General features: G+C 41.4%; 1 protein-coding gene across 1 annotated transcript; it reads right to left on the bottom strand.

Annotated features, from left to right (window-relative positions):
* Positions 1 to 288: 288 nt before the first annotated feature.
* DEPDC7 (DEP domain containing 7) lies at positions 289 to 19,396 on the bottom strand. The gene is made up of 9 exons (XM_033206087.1): positions 18,922 to 19,396; positions 7,126 to 7,516; positions 5,408 to 5,535; positions 4,427 to 4,619; positions 2,279 to 2,490; positions 1,391 to 1,533; positions 1,076 to 1,201; positions 902 to 980; positions 289 to 609 (listed from the first exon to the last, which is right to left on the bottom strand). The coding sequence occupies exons 1-9, from the start codon at positions 18,992 to 18,994 to the stop codon at positions 416 to 418; spliced, it is 1,539 nt and encodes a 512-aa protein (XP_033061978.1). The 5' UTR covers positions 18,995 to 19,396; the 3' UTR covers positions 289 to 415.
* Between the last annotated feature and the right edge of the window lie 1,663 nt (positions 19,397 to 21,059).

The following is a 21,059-nucleotide window of genomic DNA, read 5'->3' on the forward strand; positions in this document are numbered from 1 at the left end:
ATTTGTCTACAACTTAAGGTAATTAGCAAATTCTTTTTATCATAGTCTAAGTTTCTATCTTGCATCTTTAGGGAGTACCTTTCAAAACAAAACACAAACCCCATTCCTATCAACATGTAATTATCGTTTTCTTTACCGTTTAATGCTTTCTTATACAAACACTGCAATGTCATAACATCTAAATATTATGTTCTATAAAGCACTGAGCACAGTAATTATAAATCAACTCACTTAAGTACTTAACAGTGATACACCATATGATTAATACTCAGCTTCTGACACACAAAGTTATACAAAAAAAATTTTATTAAGTACAGGTTCATATTTAGAGCTTCCAAGATTACAAATGTGATTGGATATTTAGGATACATAATTTATTCTTAAAATACACAACTTATATACAGACATTAAAAACTCAGTCTCCAAAATGCTCAATAAAGATGTCTGGGTGACACTTATAGAACTGACCTAGCAATTTTTTCTTCTCTTTGGCAGAAAGTTTTGAATCTTCATCAATAGTTTTTAGTAAATTCAACAGCTCATCTCTGGTTGTCTTCTGCGTATTGTTGGAATAGTCACGTTGATCAATTCTCTGGCAGTAAATATATCCTTAAAGTTTAAAAGTAAAAAGTTCAGTTAATGACTCAATTCCTCGTATTTAACCAAAAAAATCAAGATATTCTTGTCTTTATGTTTTTCTTCCCCATTTTGTAATATGCACTGAAGATGGTAAGCACTGCTGACTTTCTAACCCTTGTCAAGTTGCTTAGTCTGAATTACTCTGAGGAGAATGTTTTAAATTTGGTTGAAATTAAAGTCCAACTACTTATAGCAAAACATTTTCAAAAAACACCTGAAATTTGTCTTTGGAAGATCATGAAAACAATATTTCTCAGATTACCTGCATCTCTATTTGGATCTCTTCCGTTCTGTATGGCCATAAGCTTAACACTTACAATTTTATGTAGAGTTCCAGGAATCTTAAGAAAAAGAAGGGGCATGGGACATTATCCAAATGCATTTTAATCTAGTAATCTATTACATAAGCTCAATTTAACTACTTTCACAATTTTACCTTAAAAACATCTTTCTGATGATCCATTAAAAAGAGTACCAGAAGATCTGTTTTGCCTTTGGATAAATTTTTATTGTCAACAATAGCTTTCGAGAATATCCTTTTCACAACCATTCGGTTGTCACTCTATAAAAATAAAACAAATATATCCAAATGTATATATTTAAGAGACAAGTTTAATATAAAAGGGAATATCAAATATTAATAGCTATTATCCATTTCAGCATACTTGATGCTGATGATGGAATAATCTAATACTTAATCTATAAGTATTAAGGATATTAAATACAACTAACAGTTAAACGAAAGACTTACTTCTTTCTGTAATTTAAACTCAGAAGGATTTGCTGCAACAGCCATGAAATACAGCAGTCTTCTAAATTCTTCTCTATTTTGGAAATCTAAAAGCTTTAGAAGGAGCTGGGTAGCTTCTAAAGCTATTTCCGTCTTCCCATTCACTTTAGCCAAAAGAAAAAACTGCTTTTAATTGACCAAATATGAGTATATTAAAGGGAACAAAACTCAAGTTATAGTTTGAGTTAAAAAGTGCACTTATTCAAAATTATTTCCAAAAGCAAAAGCAAGAGTAGGAATTAACAATGAATGGTGGATACCATAAAGGCAGCTTGTTCTCAAATTGGCAACACACACCCTAAGTCCCTGTCATATAATATCTTCGGGCATTAAATCTAACTCTTAGCTTTGTGGATAAAATCCCATTCTGATTTTCATTAATTCAGTACATTTGGGAGTATACCATGTGTACAAAACTCATGTATCCAACTTTACTTGAGAAAAATAGGGGGAATTTTCTGAAACCTCCAATTTGTTTCCAACAAATTATGCGGCTCATTGGTAGAGAGACAAAGCAGAGAGTCTGCCATTTTGAAGAGACTGAACGGGGAGTAATGGTGGTGCTGGTAACTCTTCTAAAAGAAGAGAATTGCTGCTTTATGCTTAAGCTTCCGGTGAATGAGAGCAGCATTATGCTCCTGGGTAGCCAGAAGTTTCTGCATAACTTTAGAGCTTGTTAAAGCCTCTTTCCAAATGACCCCTAGAAGTTTTTGAACAAACATACTTTCCATGAATTAATCCAGATCCACTCCCAGCTTGTAGTAGTACTATTTTGGTTCAGTTTGAGAACTAACTTTTTCTTGTTTCCTCCAAAAGATAAATGCTAGTATCCAATTAGATCTTACTTACCTAAGAGTTCTGCAATTCCATTATGAACGTCAGATAAATGATTTAACAGAGGTTCCCTACTACTGTAATATCTGCCAATGGCATCAAACAGAAGTTCTTTCACTAAGTCTGTTCGGTCTGGTTGCTCAGGAAAGCTTCTGCTTATTTCCACCACCATCTGGTCTGGAAGGTATTCCAAACAGTCAATTGCTGCAGAGAGCCACTCATCTTCCCTATATGGGAGAGGGGAAGATTATTTAAAAGGCAAAGAATAACAAATATACACATGGTACCTAACTCACTATCTATTTCATGCCATCAGGATAAATTTCTACATGAGCTTAAAAGATATGTATAGCTCTTTTTAATATATAGCTAGATCATGTATCACATTTACAAGTTCAGTTTAATGTTTTCCCTTTATTTTTTCCTTTTTCACGAAGACAAACTCTCCACCACAATACAGAGGTGAAAAGAGCATACAAATTCAAACTCTGCTCTTGCTCTTCACATTTACAATGGAGACCCAGAAACTCCATGTTACTTGCTCAGGCCTCAGGCAGGACTAGATCCCAGATCTGAGTTCTGGGCCAGTATTTCTCCAACACAGTGTTGCTTACTTCAGAGCTCTGTCTATGATCTATTAGCTCTCCCTTTAGCTAGGACAGAAAAGAGGAAGAAACGTTTCAAAATGATTACACATCAGGCCTGGCACGGTGGCTCACGCCTGTAATCCCAGCACTCTGGGAGGCCGAGCCAGGTGGATCACATGAAGTCAGGAGTTCGAGACGAGCTGGGCCAACATGATGAAATCCCGTCTCTACTAAAAATGCAAAAATTAGCTGGGTGTGGTGGTGTGCCCCTGTCATTCCAAGACACTCGGGAGGCTGAGGTGGGAGAATTGTTTGAACCCAGAAGGCAGAGGCTGCAGTGAGCCAAGATTGTGCCACTGCACTCCAGCCTGGGCAACAGAGCGAGACCTCATCTCAAAAAACAAACCAACAAGTAATTAAATATCAATTATCATCTACAGTAAAATCCTGCTGGGTAACTTCAGAAAAATGTTAATTTGAAGAAATAAAGTAGCAAACTTTTAATATTCCATTTTTTATATCTATCTATCTATCTATCTATCTATTGTTTTTTTTTGTTTTTTGTTTTTTTTTTGAGACGGAGTCTTGCTCTGCCGCCCAGGCTGGAGTGCAGTAGCCGGCTCTCAGCTCACTGCAAGCTCCGCCTCCCGGGTTCACGCCATTCTCCTGTCTCAGCCTCCCGAGTAGCTGGGACTACAGGCGCCCGCCTCGTCGCCCGGCTAGTTTTTTGTATTTTTTAGTAGAAACGGGGTTTCACCGTATTAGCCAGGATGGTCTCGATCTCCTGACCTCGTGATCCGCCCGTCTCGGCCTCCCAAAGTGCTGGGATTACAGGCTTGAGCCACCGCGCCCGGCCGGAATGAGAGAGTTACTTTCATTGTTTTGTTTTTTCTGAGACAGAGTCTCACTGTGTCACCCAGGCTGGAATGCAGCAGCATGATCTCGGCTCACTGCAACCTTCACCTCCCAAGTTCAAGTTATTTTCCTGCCTCAGCCTCCCAAGTAGCTGGGATTATGTGCCACCATGCCTGGCTAATTTTTGTATTTTTAGTAGAGTCGGGGTTTTACCATGTTGGCCAGGCTGGTCTCGAACTCCTGACCTCAAGTGATTCAACCACCTCGGCCTCCCAAAGTGCTGGGATTACAGGCGTGGGCCACCGCACCCCACCTTATTGTATTTCTTTAATACAACTAGTTAACTAAATACATATGTAACAGACATTCTAGATACGTGATCAAAGGATCTCAAGAATCTGTCAAATCTGTTTTTACCAGGTCCCTTTGATAGAGTTCAGACAGCTCTACATTTTAACAAAGATAAGAAGCTAAAGCATAATCATTTTTTTCACTTAATGTACAAGTTACATGTGAAACAAAAATGAATATGAAAAATAAAACCAATCTTTTTCTAATTTTGACTAATGTCATTTTGTTCTTCACATTCTCAAATACTGATAATATTAACTAACAGTGCATATCTAATCCTATAGAAAAAAGAATAGAACAGATTATCTTAAAACCATTATCTCAATCTACCTACAAACACACTCAAATTATTATATGTATTTCCACATACTGAGAGTCACTATAAGCCTTGAGAATCCCTCGATCCAGATAGTTACTGCTGTTGATCATGTCGGACTGCCTCTTAGATTGAGGAACTTTAGGTACAGTAGCCTCTTGCTGTTTCAATAAGGAGTCAAGAAGTGGAAGATCTACAAGTTGTAGTAGACGCCCAATTGTTTCTTCTTGCCACACTTCATTAATAACTACACAGGAAAAACGACAAGGTGAAAAGTAACAATTAACAGTTACTATATGCTCACCATAATATTTTTCTAAGCAGGTCTAAGCTAGTAAATTTGTGGCCAAAAAGAAAGAAAAAGTCAACCTTACGAAGTGCTTTCTTATAACAAAGTAAAACAATCCAAGATTTGTTTAGAGTGTAGGAGAATAGGCTTTGGACAACAGAAATTCTTTTCATTCTTTGTACTGTAAAAAGCAATCTGTCAGAGATAAGAGATCAAGTCATGTAACATGTTAATAAGGACTTTAGAAGAAAGAATGATTCATTCAAGCTAAAAACTTGTTTGAAACTATTGGCTGCAGATTATTCCACTCAGGGTTTCCACGACTGGAATGGGGGAAAGGTGGAAATTAAAGTCATTAAACTATATTCCATTGCCACAGACACGGAAGAACCGAAGAATTCTGTTAATGTTTTAATGTAGTTTTCAAATTTTATTTGGCCTAATAAAATCTTAGGAAAAGAAATATCTGAGAGCATATTTTCAATACAAATCTGCATGCAAAACATCTCAGAACTGAACCTTTGCCAGCTGATCGGACAAAAGTCAGTGTTCAAGAGTTCTAACACTGATCTATTTGTTAAAGATAATAGACTTCTGTTAAAATTTAACATAAACAGCTTTAATACATAGTGCACTCTTTCTCTGTACTTTGAATATGTAAAATCTAATAAAGGTTAAGATCTAAAAATTTTAAATAACTTTGAAGTTAGTCTTCTACTTCTTACTTTGCTTCATCTTTAGCTTACCTTGTGGAGACAAGGTTGCAGAGATATTTACATGAGGGGAGTTGGCAGGCTTTAAACTCAGATTTTCCCACAGGTCCTCTAAACTGGCTGATTTGATATCGGATGACTTAAATAATGCATCTGCATACCTAAAATGAATTTATTTCAGAAATGAACATTTACTAAGCCCACAGAAATATTTTAGTATTTGAGAGCTAAGAGTTTTCTACAGAGTTATGCATTTCAGAGCAAAAACACAACTCCAAATTCTAAGAGTAGAATAAATTATAACAACACCCACCTTCTTTCTCAAGCATATTCTGTTCTCCTTTGAACATTTTCTTAGATTTAAGTGATTCAATGACTAAAATCTTAGTCGCCAGTTTAATAATGCAATCACACATAACTGAACTTCATTATGCGTACTGGTTTTATCAGTTATCTCTTTGTGGGGCATTCTTTGGTAGAGAGAGTGCTTACTCTCTCTACCAAAGAATTTCTAAATACAGATCCACAGCCCTTTACCTGCAATTCTAAAACCCAAAAAGCTTTGAAAATCAAAGGTTTATTTAGAGCTCATATAGTGACAAAACCTGTCCCGAGACTATAATAGCTTTAATTTCTCCCGGTAGTATATTCTTTTGTTTACCACAGAAATATCATAATGCTTGATTACCAGATGCTGTTCCAGATGCCTCTAGGGATGTTGAACCATATATATGTACAACATAACTTTTCTGAATGCTCCAAAGTTCCAAATTCCTAAATAAATCCAGTCCCAAAGATTTCAGATAAAGTGTGTGGACCTGCATCTGAAAGTGCTGACTGTGCCTTACTTTATCCTCATATTTCCTTTCTACACAAAGAGGTACATTTTATCATGTTTTAGATTGGGTTAAAACATGTAAAAATGGGCCAGGCGCAGTGGCTTATGCTTCTAATTATTCCAACACTTTAGGAGGCCAAGATGGGAGGATCACTTGAGCCCAGGAGTTTCAGACTAGCCTGGTCTCGAACCATAATGGGATTCTGTCTCCACAGAAAAAGAAAAGAAAAAGAATTAGCTGGGCATGGTGGTGTATGCCTGTAGTCCCAGCTACTGGGAGGCCAGGGTGGGAGGGTTGCTTGAGCCCAAGAGGCAGACGATGCAGTGAGCTGAGATCACACCACTGCACTCCAGTCTGGGTGACAGAGTAAGACCCTGCCTCGTCAGATCTGAATTATAAGAGCTTCAATTATACCTCTGTGTCACCACTGCACAGTTTAGCTGAGGGTAACAAAGTGGAAAAGGTAAAGTTGGCTTACTTCATGACAAATAGCTATAAGTTTATTATGCATTATCACCCACATCCATTTCAATCACTGGATTCCACAATTCTGTCTCCCCAGTTTCCCTTTAAATGATTCCTTCTTCTCTCCCACCTCAATCTGGGTTTCTCTCTGCCTGCCTTCGCTATGTTCTCATACCAAGTGGTATGAAAACATTTTTTACACTGTAACTATAACCTGAAGCAGGAAAATCAAAGTGTTGTTGACTGCTTCTGCTAAATATAAAATATGACTAGGAGATACCCAATAAAGTTAACAAAACTTCATCGCACTTTATCAAATTTACCCACAGACCCATATTTTAGCCACATTTACTGCCAAAAAGGTAACATAAAGCCAGTTGGCATCTCATAAAAAGGTAGACAAAATCCTGTGAATATCCCCGTGATAATCTAATATTGTATACCAACCTGGAAGGTGAACATAGTTTGTTCTCTTTGCCTAACTGACTGTCTTGGTTAGGTATTGTGGTGAATCTATAAAGGCTGCAACTACTATCTTCAAATGTAGGTTTTTTGTCTTTTCCAAAGACTTTGGTTGGAATTGCTTCAAATACTTTGTAGTCCATAAGTGCTTGACACACTCTCACCACTTTGGCCCGAGGAATATCTACATCACCAAAATACTTATTCTGAATTAGGTGAGAAAAAATGACATCCACAGCTTCTGAACCAACAAAGCAGTCGTTGTGCCGTTTTAAACGGTGCCTTCGTTTTTTCACTTCCACTTGTGTTTGAAGAGTGTTTATGATGCTGCTCCATACATACGTGGCTCCAAATGGCTTCTGAGCTACACTGAAACCTAGGAGAAAAATCATAGAGAAACTGGGATTTGGTACCTTGTTCATTTGTAATAAGGTCTAAGCAATCCTTAGGCAAAAATGTGGTAATTTCCAAAGTTATTGATAAGGAGCAACTATGAGGGTAGCTTATTGAAATACTGCTTTAATAGCAATTCATTAAAAAATATGGTACTTATTATATGCCAAATACTGTTCTATATGCTAAGATACAACAGTAAGCAAAATAAGATCCCTGTTCCCAGGAACTTAAGACTTTGTAGGAAGACAATCCATATGTGTTAGATCAGTGCTGAGAAGAAAAATAAAGCTGGATAAGATAAGGAATGCTACTTTAAATGGGATGTCAGGAAAGACCTGTGTGATAAGGTTATACCTGAGCGGAAACTCAAGTAAAACCAAGAAGCAAGCTGTGCAGACATCTGGGGAAAGAGCACATACCTGAGGTGGGAGTGTGCTCTGGGAGGATAGGAGGGAGGTCAGCACATCCAGGGTGGTGTGGGGAGGGAGAGAAGAACAGGAAGTTAGATCAAGGAGGGAGAGGGGCTGGCATTTGAGACTGGGAGTTAGGAGGACACATCAAGTAGGACCTTGTGGCAGTTACCAGTTATGTATAAGAATTCTATTACATGCCTTATGTAAATTATCTAATCTTCAATAGCAACCTATGAGGTAGGTATCGTTTCCATTTGAGAGATGGAAAACAGAGTCACAGAGGTTACGTAGCACTTCCAGATATTATATTGAAAGAGGTAGTACTGGGACTTGGCTCATGTTTTATATGACTTTAAAGTACTTAGGAGTCATACACACACACACACACACACACACAGTCATGCACCACAAAACAACATTTCTGTCAACAATGGACCACATATAACAGTAGTCCTATACAATTACAATGGAACTTAAAAATCCCTATTCCTAGCTCTTGCTGTACCTTTTCTATGTTTAGATACACAAGTACTTATCATTGTGTTACAATTGCTTACAGCATTCAGTACAGCTCTGCATGTTTGTGGCCTAGGAGCAACAGGCTATCCCACATAGCCTAGGTGTGTAGCAGGCTATACCATCAAGGTTTGTGGAACTACACTCTATGATGTTTGCACAACAATGAAATCACCTGACAATACATTTCTCAGTACATATCCCCATCATTACACTATGCATGACTGTGTACACACACACACACACACACACACACACAAAATCATTGCAGGAATAAACTAATATTTTTAAAGCCTCCTATGATGCAGGCTTATGAGTTAAACACTTTGTATGCAGGGTAAAATAACAATTTGGTTCCTACCCTATAGGAGCTTATGACCTATTACAAAGACAGTATGCACAGAAGTAAAGCAAGATTTTTGCCAAACACAAAAGGAGAAAAACAAACTTTCAAAAATATCCTATCTTTTTCCTCATTGTAATTAGCAGATATTTGGAAATCAATAGGAAAGAAATCAGGTCTTGGGCTTTTGAAAACTGATGGAGGCCGGGCGCGGTGGCTCAAGCCTGTAATCCCAGCACTTTGGGAGGCCGAGACGGGCGGATCACGAGGTCAGGAGATCGAGACCATCCTGGCTAACACAGTGAAACCCCGTCTCTACTAAAAATACAAAAAACTAGCCGGGCGAGATGGCGGGCGCCTGTAGTCCCAGCTACTCGGGAGGCTGAGGCAGGAGAATGGCGTGAACCCGGGAGGCGGAGCTTGCAGTGAGCTGAGATCCGGCCACTGCACTCGAGCCTGGGTGACAGAGCGAGACTCCGCCTCAAAAAAAAAAAAAAAAAAAAAAAAAGAAAACTGATGGAATGGATTGTAGCAAATCACCCACTTGGTGGCTGGCTGGCTCTCTCCCTTTTTTCCTTTCATAAAGAGTTCTTCTCTCCCTCCCCTTTAACGTGTTACACTTTTTAGTGATTCTCTGAAAACTCAGCAGTCCTAATTTAAGCCCCATTTATGTTAAGTATGTTACTTCCTTTATTTTTACGATATTTTGGTGGAGAGGTTGAAGTTATTACTTCCTTTAAGATACTCTAAAAAGGAAAAGCATATGCATGAGTACAATGGTAAGGAAAAGAAATTATAATTAAAGAAATTGCTACTTGAAATTATCTTCCTACTTTTTTAGGCAAAATAGAATGTGTAAGATGATGAAAGCATAAGATAAGCTCCTGAAGGACATTATTAAAACTCCTTTACAGCCTGCCGAGGATAGTGAAACGTCCTCTCTACTAAAAATACAAAAATTGGCCAGGCATGGTGTCAGGCACCTGTAATTCCAGCTACTCAGGAGGCTGAGACAGAGAATTGCTTGAAGCTGGGAGACAGAGGTTGCAGTGAGCTGAGACAGTGCCACTGCACTTCAGCCTGGACAACAAAGGAAGACTCCCTCTAATAAACAAACAAACAAACAACTCCTCTTAGTGCACTAGAGCCATAAATTATAAGTGGGTCTGGCCGGGCGCGGTGGCTCAAGCCTGTAATCCCAGCACTTTGGGAGGCCGAGACGGGCGGATCACGAGGTCAGGAGATCGAGACCATCCTGGCTAATACGGTGAAACCCTGTCTCTACTTAAAAATACAAAAAACTAGCCGGGCGACGAGGCGGGCGCCTGTAGTCCCAGCTACTCGGGAGGCTGAGGCAGGAGAATGGCGTAAACCCGGGAGGCGGAGCTTGCAGTGAGCTGAGATCCGGCCACTGCACTCCAGCCTGGGTGGCAGAGCAAGACTCCGTCTCAAAAAAAAAAAAAAAAAAAAAAAAAAATTATAAGTGGGTCATTTGAAATTCATCCCTTATGTTGCAATAAATACAAGGAGTACACTGAACCACTACACTGATTTCACTCGTAGCATAATTCTGTAGCTACTAGCGATTTAAACATCTTTTTTTTTTTTTTTTTGAGACGGAGTCTCGCTCAGTCGCCCAGGCTGGAGTGCAGTGGCTGGATCTCAGCTCACTGCAAGCTCCGCCTCCTGGGTTTACGCCATTCTCCTGCCTCAGCCTCCCGAGTAGCTGGGACTATAGGCACCCGCCACCTCGCCCGGCTAGTTTTTTGTATTTTTTAGTAGAGACGGGGTTTCACCGTGTTAGCCAGGATGGTCTCGATCTCCTGACCTCGTGATCCGCCCGTCTCGGCCTCCCAAAGTGCTGGGATTACAGGCTTGAGCCACCGCGCCCGGCCTAAACATCTTTATAGTGAAAATTAACAGCATATACACAAACACACAGCCCTTTATTGTTTATTTGTATATTTCTAATACCAAAAGTAGATGGGTAATTTACCACCTACTTGCTCGTCGCCCAGGCTGGAGTGCAGTGGCGTGATCTTGGCTCACTGCAAGCTCCACCTCCTGGGTTCACGCCATTCTCCTGCCTCAGCCTTCCGAATAGCTGGGACTACAGGTGCCCACCACCACGCCTGGCTAATTTTTTGTATTTTTTTCAGTAGAGACGGGGTTTCACCGTATTAGCCAGGATAGTCTCAATCTCCTGACCTCGTGAACCTCCCGCCTCGGCCTCACAAAGTGAGCAAGATTGTTTTTAATTGTCAAAATTGTATTTTAAATTTGAAGATATTTTACAAGCCAGTACTAAACAAAGATGGAAGTAATTGTTGCCAGTCTTCCAAATATAATGTGAGCTGTTTCAGGAACTGAATTATCGAGAACTGACTAAATAAACCAAGCTGTAATCAGACTTACTCTTAGTACAGTATTTAGTCTGTTGAACAGAACAAGAATGAGGCATCTGATGGAATCTCAAAGTAAGTCCAGGTCATTCCTGGTATCCAGAACTCAGGAGTAGTTGTACTGTTTCCAGCCACAATGCCTAAACATTGTGAGCGACTAATATTCTTAACTTCCTAAAATACCAGAGATTATAAGTAAGATTTAAATAAGCAATCTCTGCTTAACTTTTCAAATCTTTATTATTAATAGCTAACATTTGAGTATTTACACTATGACAGGCTCTGTCTTCTCGCATTTAATTCTGATAAGCTTCTCTGCAAAATGATTATAAATAATCCTATTTTGAGGAAATTGAGGCTCCGTGAGTTAAACCTGCCCTCAGTTACACAGCTAATAAATACATACTAGTTTTTCCTAGTACTTAAATATAAATATATGAAAAGTCAGCCACCAGAGAAGTCGTTTAAGCATTAACCTTTCGCTGGAAACTTGGATTAAGTGAAACAGTTTTAAGAGAGCCAAGAGATAAAACAAACTCTAAGAACCCTTAATCAAGCTATTTAAAAACAGTAGTCACTACTCTTAAAATAAGGCAGGATATCATAAATTCTGTAATAAATACTACCATAGTACACAGGGTAAGACAGGAAAAGGAAGACATGCAAGATTCATACTTCGATCAGACTGCCTTTTAAGAACCAATGAGACAGACTTTTGGACTAGTTATAATAAAAAGATGAAACACATAAGTCATAACACTTGAGCTACAAGTAGGTTAGTATACAAATCCTAAATGATAAGGCTGAGTCACTTATTAATTACAGATCAATAAGACAGCTGAAGAGGGCAATGTAGTTGGCCTCAATGAGTAGAAATGGCTAATCTTCACAGAAGAATTAAGAGGTAAAGAATAAATGTCTCCATATTAACTTGTGGGAAATCAGGAGGTTTTGCAGGTTAAATAACACTGTATAAAAGATTAAAGAGGCCGGGCGCGGTGGCTCAAGCCTGTAATCCCAGCACTTTGGGAGGCCGAGACGGGCGGATCACGAGGTCAGGAGATCGAGACCATCCTGGCTAACACGGTGAAACCCCGTCTCTACTAAAATATACAAAAAATTAGCCGGGCGAGATGGCGGGCGCCTGTAGTCCCAGCTACTCGGGAGACTGAGGCGAGAGAATGGCGTAAAGCCGGGAGGCGGAGCTTGCAGTGAGCTGAGATCCGGCCACTGCACTCCAGCCTGGGCGACAGAGCGAGACTCCGTCTCAAAAAAAAAAAAAAAAAAAAAAAAGATTAAAGAACGGGTTAGAGAAGGATAGTAGGCACCTGTGAACCACAGAGGCTTCCAGAGTCCTCCAGGCATGATACAATACAGCCCTCACAGGTCCCCTCTGTTCTTACTGACCATCAATTCCCAACCATTGCATCCTGGGAAATTTCCCTTCAAGCACCACCACCTACAGACCCAAACTAGCTCATGTTCATACAGATGCTTTCATACACAACGTACCCTGGACTTGACAAGTAAATGTGCCAAAACTCATACCAGGATAACCGGCTTTTTTAAATGCTGACTTCACCAGTTGAACACATATCCCCCACATACTGGTTTGAAACTTATTTATCATCATCTAAAAGCTGAAATGAATATTGGTATAGCAGATCATGGCCCAGTAAGATGACTTACTGTGATTTCTAAACAGGATTTAAGAGACCAGAAATAGACAATGAAAGTTTTTTAAGTCTTGCAATCTGGCCGGGCGCGGTGGCTCAAGCCTGTAATCCCAGCACTTTGGGAGGCCGAGACGGGCGGATCACGAGGTCAGGAGTTCGAGACCATCCTGGCTAACACGGTGAAACCCTGTCTCTACTAAAAAATACAAAAAAAAGCTAGCCGGGCGAGGTGGCTGGCGCCTGTAGTCCCAGCTACTCGGGAGGCTGAGGCAGGAGAATGGCGTAAACCCGGGAGGCGGAGCTTGCAGTGAGCTGAGATCCGGCCACTGCACTCCAGCCCGGGCGACAGAGCGAGACTCCGTCTCAAAAAAAAAAAAAAAAAAAATCTTGCAATCAGAAGTAAGGGTTCAGTTTGTCCTCAAACCTCACTTTCATATGAGCTAAACAACCTTTTGAAATCCATCACTATCTACATCTTGATGCTTCCTTACATTTTGTCAAGCATTTTCTTTTTTTTCTTTTTCTTTTGAGATGGTGTCTCACTCTGTCACCAGGCTGGAGTGCAGTGGCACGATCTCGGCTCACTGCAACCTCCAACTCCCTGGTTCAAGTGATTTTCCTGCCTCAGCCTCCTGAGTAGCTAGGATTACAGGCACCTACCACCACGTCCAGCTAATTTTTTTTTGTATTTTTAGTAGCGACAGGGTTTCACCATGTCGGCTAGGATGGTCTCGAACTCCTGACCTCGTGATCGACCCACCTCAGCCTCCCAAAGTGCTGGGATTACAGGTGTGAGCCACCATGCCCAGCCTGGTCAAACATTTTCTAAAAGCATCATGGGACAAATGGAATCAAAGAGTTTACAGATCAGCTGTAAAAACTCTGGATAAGAGACAATCTCTGTAAGTAGGTTTCTTCATCTATGGAAAAATAGTTGAACACAATATTTTAGGTTAGTTTCAGGTCTAAGCTGCCAGACCAGGCACAGTGGCTCAGGCCTCTGATCCCAGGACTTTGGAAGGCCACCGCAGGAAGATTGCTTGAGGCCAGGAGTTCAAGATTACAATGGGCTATGATTGCACCATTGTACTCCAGCCTGGGTGACAAAGTGAGATCCTGTCTTTAAATAAACTGATTATAGGAATGTAAAGACTGAAACTATATCTCCTCCATTTAGATAAGGACACTGAACACCAAATATGGCAGATCTATAGGCAAGAAAGGAAGCATTCGGACAAATGTGACTGCACCAGATATAAAACCTTTTGGAAGGTTGTCTAATGAGGTTCAGAAATAATTTAATTATCTAGCCTACAACACATAGTCTTAAGCACTATTTAAACCTAGGCCACTTAACCTTCATTTTTCAAGCAGACTCATCCTTACTTGCTTGAAAACAATAACTATTTTTCAAAAGCTGCCCTTCACATGTATTTGAACTCTACCATAAAAAAATTTACCAACAGTAAAAGTTAAACTTCAGTAATAATCATCCTCGCTTCTAAGAATTCACACTAAATAATCAAGTTACAATAATTCCCTAAAAATGTCAAGAAATTACATTTACCCAAAAATTAGGGATAATCAGCATCAACCATAATCCACCTTGTCAGCAACCCCAGCCTACTGTGAAAACCTATTTAAAGGGAAAACAATTGTATAATCACTTCTAATAGATTATATTAAATCTTTAGAAGTAGATCAATATACACATTATAAAATTGGATCTCAGTGTAAGGTAAACATACACACAGAATTACTAAAACACATTACCTCTTAATGAACATACAACAATTTTGTTTTCATTCTTGGTCTTTAGACTGGACTTAAAAAAAAAAAAAAAAAGGAACTGAATCCAGGACAGCTGATGTTTCTCCATAAAACTTTTAAGAGATGGTGAGCTAGTGCCCGATTTCTTTCAGATTTCCTAACAGTTTACAGAGGTTTTAATTATTTAATTGCCTTACAGATTGCCTCAATATAATACAATTGGTTATCAATATTTGTTAGTTGCTAATATTGCTAACTACTAAAAAAACTTAATTTTTTTCCTTTTTTTTTTTTTTTTTTGAGACAGAGGATTACTTTGTCATCCAGGCTGGAGTGCAGTGGTGTGATCTTGGCTCACCACAACCTCTGCCTCCTGGGTTCAAGCAATTCTCCTGCCTCAACCTCCCAAGTAGCTGGGATTACAGGTGTGCACCACCACACCCAGATAATTTTTGGATTTTTTTTTTTTTTTTTAGCAGAAATAGGGTTTCGTCGCATTGGCCAGGCTGGTCTCAAACTCGGCCTCGAATGATCCACCTGCCTCGACCTCCCAAAGTGCTGGCATTACAGGTGTGAGCCACTACACCCCATTCATAAAAAAAAATTTTTAAAGAAAGGTTAACCCAGTGGTTCTCAGTGGGTGATTATACCCCCCACAGGACATGTCTGGAGACATTTTTGATTATCACAATGAGTGTGGGTATTGCTGGTATCTAGTGGATAGAGGGATGCTACTAAACATCCTACAATGCACAGACAGCCCCCACAACAAAGAAAACATCAGTAGTGCCAAGGTTAAGAAACCTTGGGTTGACTGAATACTGTTCAGACATGGAAACTTGTGCTAACGCAGCAGACACAGTGCTAGGTGCTGTGACTACAAAGAGTTATACCAGTATGGACTCTGCAGTCCCAGGGACCTGAGTTCCATTGTTGGGTCCCTCATTTACTAATAACACAATCTTGAGCAAACTGCCTAACTTTTCTGTTGCAAAACAGAGCTAACTCCACTTCTCTACTCATTGCGAGGATCATGAGACAATATGTTAATGTGTCTCACAAAATGCCCAGAAATTATATCACTAAAAACAAAAGGAGGAAACTGTCACAGTCTAGAAGACTCATTGCATGACAACTCAATGTAATGCAGTATCTTGGATGGGATCCTAGAAGAGAACATTAGGCAAACACCAAGGGAATCTAAGTGTGGAACCTTCAGTTAATAATTATATGTATCAATATTGGTTCATTAATTATGACATTAAGTATGACAAATGGACTATACTATTTAGTGAATCTATTCTAAAATTTTAAGTTTATTTTAAAAGTAGAAAGAAAAGGGAGGTATCTTTCTTCCTCTTCCTTCCTCTGAACTCAGAGGACACAGTCCCCAACCTTAGGAGTTTACCTTTTATTTACTCCTACTACCTGGATGATGTCAAGCTCTGAATAGTATTCAACCACATAAAGGCCACCAGGAGAAGACAAAATGTGACACATACCAGAAGATTTAACTTTTCATCAGAAAATAACACATCTATAAATCCTAAACCATGTAGGATTTAAGAGAATTTTAAGACAGATTTTTTCAAACGAGGTTTTAAAATATTACTCAAAGAATTGTCAAGACAACAAAGAAAAAGGACATTTGTTGGATAGTAACCAAAACCTCATGAAACTATTAATAAATGTAAAGAGAATTGTGCTTATGGTGTTAAAACTGGACAGTTGTGACTGAGTGGAAAATTTTTCTTTTTCTTTTTCTTTTTTTTTTTTTTTTGAGACGGAGTCTCGCTCTGTCGCCCAGGCTGGAGTGCAGTGGCGCGATCTCGGCTCACTGCAAGCTCCGCCTCCCGGGTTTACGCCATTCTCCTGCCTCACCCTCCCGAGTAGCTGGGACTACAGGCGCCCGCCACCTCGCCCGGCTAGATTTTTGTATTTTTTAGTAGAGATGGGGTTTCACCGTGTAGACCAGGATGGTCTCGATCTCCTGACCTCGTGATCCACCCGTCTCGGCCTCCCAAAGTGCTGGGATTACAGGCTTGAGCCACCGCGCCCGGCCAAAGTACTATGATCCCAACATTACAACACTTTTACTGGATATTGGTTCTGGTAGTCCAAAGTTTATTTTCCTGCTAGTTGGCATTAGAGGTGTCATGCTGAAGACTGTGATTGCCTCTGAAAAAAAGGGTGCAGGTAGGTAAAAGAAGTGTCTACCAACACAAAAAATTTAAAATATCTACGAGAATTATCAGCAAAAGCAGACATTGGTCCCTGCTTTAATTCACACAGATTAATGAGACAGCATATGGGAAGTACTTTGAGCTCCCCGGAAAAGTGATACCAGGCAAACTCAAAGAATTAGGTTACAGTATAAAGGGATAACAGGATAACAGACTACTTTCTTGTTTGTCATATTAAAAGACAAGTGTTTTTGACGTACTCGCTTAAGACTGGCATATAGATCTCATTTCTTGTACATAAATCAGGTCACTGGTCATTACAGCCCCTTTAAGGTAAGGGAGAGCTACTAATCGGTGGAGAAACAAAAGTACGAAGCTGCCTGCCAGAACACACAGAAAGAATGGCAAAGAACCAAGAACCGTGTGCTCCCTTTACCTTGCTCACTGGGACTATGATAAGGCAACTAAAGGGTGAAAGAAAGGCTAACAAATGTTACCAGGTCGGGATTCCAGCGGTAGCAAGCAAAACGAGTGAGAAGAGCAGCGGGTCTCTCTCTGTCCACCGCAGCTGGTGTGCCGAGGACAGTGGTTTTTTTCCTTTGACTCCTGATAACCAGCACTTCAACTCTTCCCTTTGATAGTTATCTACTTAATTTCTGAATACATACTTCCTTACACCATCTAAGAACCTGTTTACAAATGCCCAAAGCTCCAGAATTGGTATTTCAGCTATTAGAGAAAACAGGGTACCACGTTTTTATTTTAAGCAGGTGACATCTGGGAATTTCCTTCACTGAGTAAGTGTGCCCAAAAGATTTCTCAAGACTGTTCTCAATATCATTTGGTTTTAAATTCCCAAATGTCTTAGCATTTGTCTTCTCTTCACAACGTAAATCAAGGAGACATTCTCAATGTGGCCACTTGTGCTTATCTGGATCCTTTACATGAGAGGTCAATATCATGAAGGTCAATATCATGAAGTTTCTTAGAAAAGGACAAGCGAAAAATGGTTCTCTATCATAATCTGTCATTAGCATTTTGAAGATTAAAAGGAGCATTAGTAAGTCAAACACAAGAGTGGGGCCACTGAGAAGCACCCATTTGACCCACAGGAAGGAATCACAGTTTCACTGGTTGTTTTTACAAATGAAAGGCTTTTGTCAGAAAGGGAAGCAATTCCTACAACATCCTAGACTGGAGCTCCAGAAAGGGGGTAAGTTGTACCTTAACCAAAAGAAAAAAAAGCCAAATGTTATCTGAATATCTTAACAGTTATCTGACTCACCTCTATTAACTGAGTTGTAGATCTGCTATAACCAGCATTTTAGAAGTGATATCCGATTCTGTTCATGTGTTTGAACATTTAAAGAAACCAGGATCCTAAATCAACTGCCCCCAAAAGACACGATTAAGCCGGTGGCAGAATTTGCCAACTTCTCTCCTAATTTCATGTAACTATTTTTTTAGCCAAAAACTTCTATTCACTAAAATACGGCTTATACATAGAGTGTTAATAAATACCTTTTATGCCAAATTCCTGCCAGTAGAACTCACATAAACCTCTCATCCCTCCCAGGAAGAGTCTGAGGAGACAAGCTGACTCTTGACTCCTAGCAGTCTGGAGAACAAAGTGGGAAAGGGAGGCGCTCGGCCCCTGGCCATACTGTGCAGTCAGTCAAGGTTTGTGGTTGAGACGGGGGGCAAAGAACTACACAAATTCCAGATATCACACTTGTCACCGGTAGCACCGCGGAGCATATCCCGGGGCTCCACGGCGCGTGCCTGGCACGTTAGCGGGCGCACAGACGGATGCGCGGTGAAGTTGAGAGTTTGAGTAGACAGAAAAAAGCTGGGTTGTGCGGGCGGGGTCGGCAGCCTGCAGCCCACCAGCCAGAGAGGAACCCGATCCGCCCGCTCGCCGGGGGCTTTGGCCAAGTGGTCGCAGCTGTGCGGGACTCGCCTAGCCGGCCGTTGCCAGGCTCAGGCGGCCGAACGCCCTACGCCGCCCACCCCGCGCCGGGACCCAGCCCGCGCACCCCAGCCCGCCCCACGCCATCCCGGGCGGCAGTCCTCGGCACCTACCGGGAGGCCTGTGCGCAGGGTTGTGAAGAGCCGAGAGGTTCAGCGCAGCAGCCTTCTCCCGCACGGTGGCCATAGCCCTTGCTCCCCAGACGCCAACTCCTCCAACAGCTTCACAGCTCACTGAGCGCCCGCCCGTCTGTTAACTGGGCGGGGCGGGGCTCACTGCAGGCCCCGCCCTCGCTGCCGGTCACGTGTCTCTCTGGCACCCACTGAACGTAGCCCGCGGCGCCAGCGATCCAAGTTTCCTCGGGCGCGAAGCCACGCGAGGGGTGTCTGGGGAGAGAGCGGTTCTCTGGGATGGCACCACGCGACCCGCGGCTCACACTAGCGGCGTTCGAACCGCGGCCTGCCGTAGATTAACTCGGGGACCAGGCCGGGCGCGGTGGCTCCCAGCACTTTGGGAGGTCAAGGCAGGTAGATCACCTGAGGTCAGGAATTCGAGAGCAGCCTGGCCTGTGGGGCGAAACCCCGTCTCTACTAAAAATACAAAAATTAGCCGGGCTTGGTGGCGGGCGCCTGTAATCCCAGCTACTCGGGAGGCCGAGGCACAAGAATCGCTTGAACCCAGGAGGCGGAGGTTGCAGTGAGCCGAGATCCACCACTGCACTCCAGCCTGGGTGACAGAGCCAGACTCCGTCTCAAAAAAAAAAAAAAAAAAAAAAAGTCGGGGACCTGGCAAGCTGCCTAACTGCTCTGTGCCTCGGTGTCCTCACCTTGATGTGGGGGTAGGTTTAGTACCTGCTTCACTGAGATGTTTGTGTAGGAACCAATTCAGGTTCAGTATTTAGTAACTGCGTCCAGAACGTAAGTGCTTATAATTATGTTATAGTAGTAGTAATAATAATAGTAACAATAATAACCGAGTTTTTCATACATCCCTACCCGTACAGAACAAAGAAATCCTATGTGGCCCAGGAGGGTAATGTCTAGAGGTCACAGGAGAGCAGCAGCGAATGACCCTGGGACTGGCTGCCAGGAAATCTGTGCTGCCTCCAAAGGAACTGTGGGTCGGGCGGGTAGGGACGGTTTGCTGCGGTTGGAGTGAAGGTGGGAGAGAAAAGGAGGAAGGGCTGTTAATGGGACACGTCTTATTTACTCGGAAGTTGAAGCCAGGCCAGAGATCCAATGCTGGATACCTCTGAAAGGATGAGTGGTCTTAGAGACAATAATCCAATTGCCAGATACTTGCCCGTTTTTGTTTTTGTTTTTTTTCGAGTTTGGGAATTTTGCAAACATTTTCAAAACGAGTATGATGTCTTCTTAGAATGAGGATGCTTGTGTGATTTAGGTGTAAATTAGAATGTTGTGTAAGTAGGAGGTCATTATTTAGCTTATTGGAAAGAGCTTCTACATGGGGTTGTTTCAGAGAATACATACTAAGAAGCTGTGCCCCTAGGGACCTGGGTTTGTGGGTGGGAGGTGGGGGCCAGTTGCTGCTGCTAAGTGTTAGAAAAAGCTGGCCAGGCACAGTGGCTCACGCCTGTAGTCCCAGCACTTTGTGGGAGCCGAGGCAGGGGGATCCTTGAGGTCAGGAGTTCGAGACCAGCCTGGCCAAGATGGCGAAACCCCTAGTAAAAATACAAACACTGGCTGGGCATGGTGGCAGGCACCTGTAATCCCAGCTACTCGGGAGGCTGAGGCAGGAGAATCGCTTGAATCCAGGAGGCGGAGGTTGCATAAGCCAAGATTGTGCCACTGCACTTCAGCCTGGGTGACAGAGTGAGACTCCATCTCAAAAAAGAAAAAAAAAAGTTGCCAACCGGTTGGCAACCTTTTTTTTAATGTGACCTCTTCCCCTGATGGTAGTAAAAGCCTGCTTTACTTCTGTTTAAGGATTTTCTTTGTAGTCTCTCAATTGGCTACTACTCACAGAAAGAGGATGCATTCAGGGCTGGTTTCAGGCACCCAATATACCAATTAACTGTATCCCCTGCTGTATAACTGAATGAAGGCACAAGTCCACCTTCATGGCATAGGAGGGGAAAAAGCTCATCTGTCTCAGGAGACAAATCTTGAGAAACACTAATATTTGAAAAAGCCTGGTGACCTCAGTGACCATTTTGATACTTTATATAACATTTCAAAGAGTTTTTCACCAACTTCTGTGATAATTGTTTACCACTTCTGGAATGCTGGGA

This window comes from Trachypithecus francoisi, unplaced genomic scaffold, assembly GCF_009764315.1.
Source record: "Trachypithecus francoisi isolate TF-2019V2 unplaced genomic scaffold, Tfra_2.0 Lachesis_group8, whole genome shotgun sequence".
Classification (NCBI taxonomy): domain Eukaryota; kingdom Metazoa; phylum Chordata; class Mammalia; order Primates; family Cercopithecidae; genus Trachypithecus; species Trachypithecus francoisi.

Bases quoted from the DNA above. Each gene is read 5' to 3' on its own strand.
- DEPDC7 (XM_033206087.1), bottom strand. From the start codon at position 18,994: ATGGCCACCGTGCGGGAGAAGGCTGCTGCGCTGAACCTCTCGGCTCTT. The intron at 7,517-18,921 runs GTAGGTGCCGAG...TTTTTCTCCTAG, and splicing joins CCCTGCGCACAGGCCTCCCG to GTTTCAGTGTAGCTCAGAAG. The intron at 1,534-2,278 runs GTAAGTAAGATC...TTTTGGCTAAAG, and splicing joins TGGAATTGCAGAACTCTTAG to TGAATGGGAAGACGGAAATA.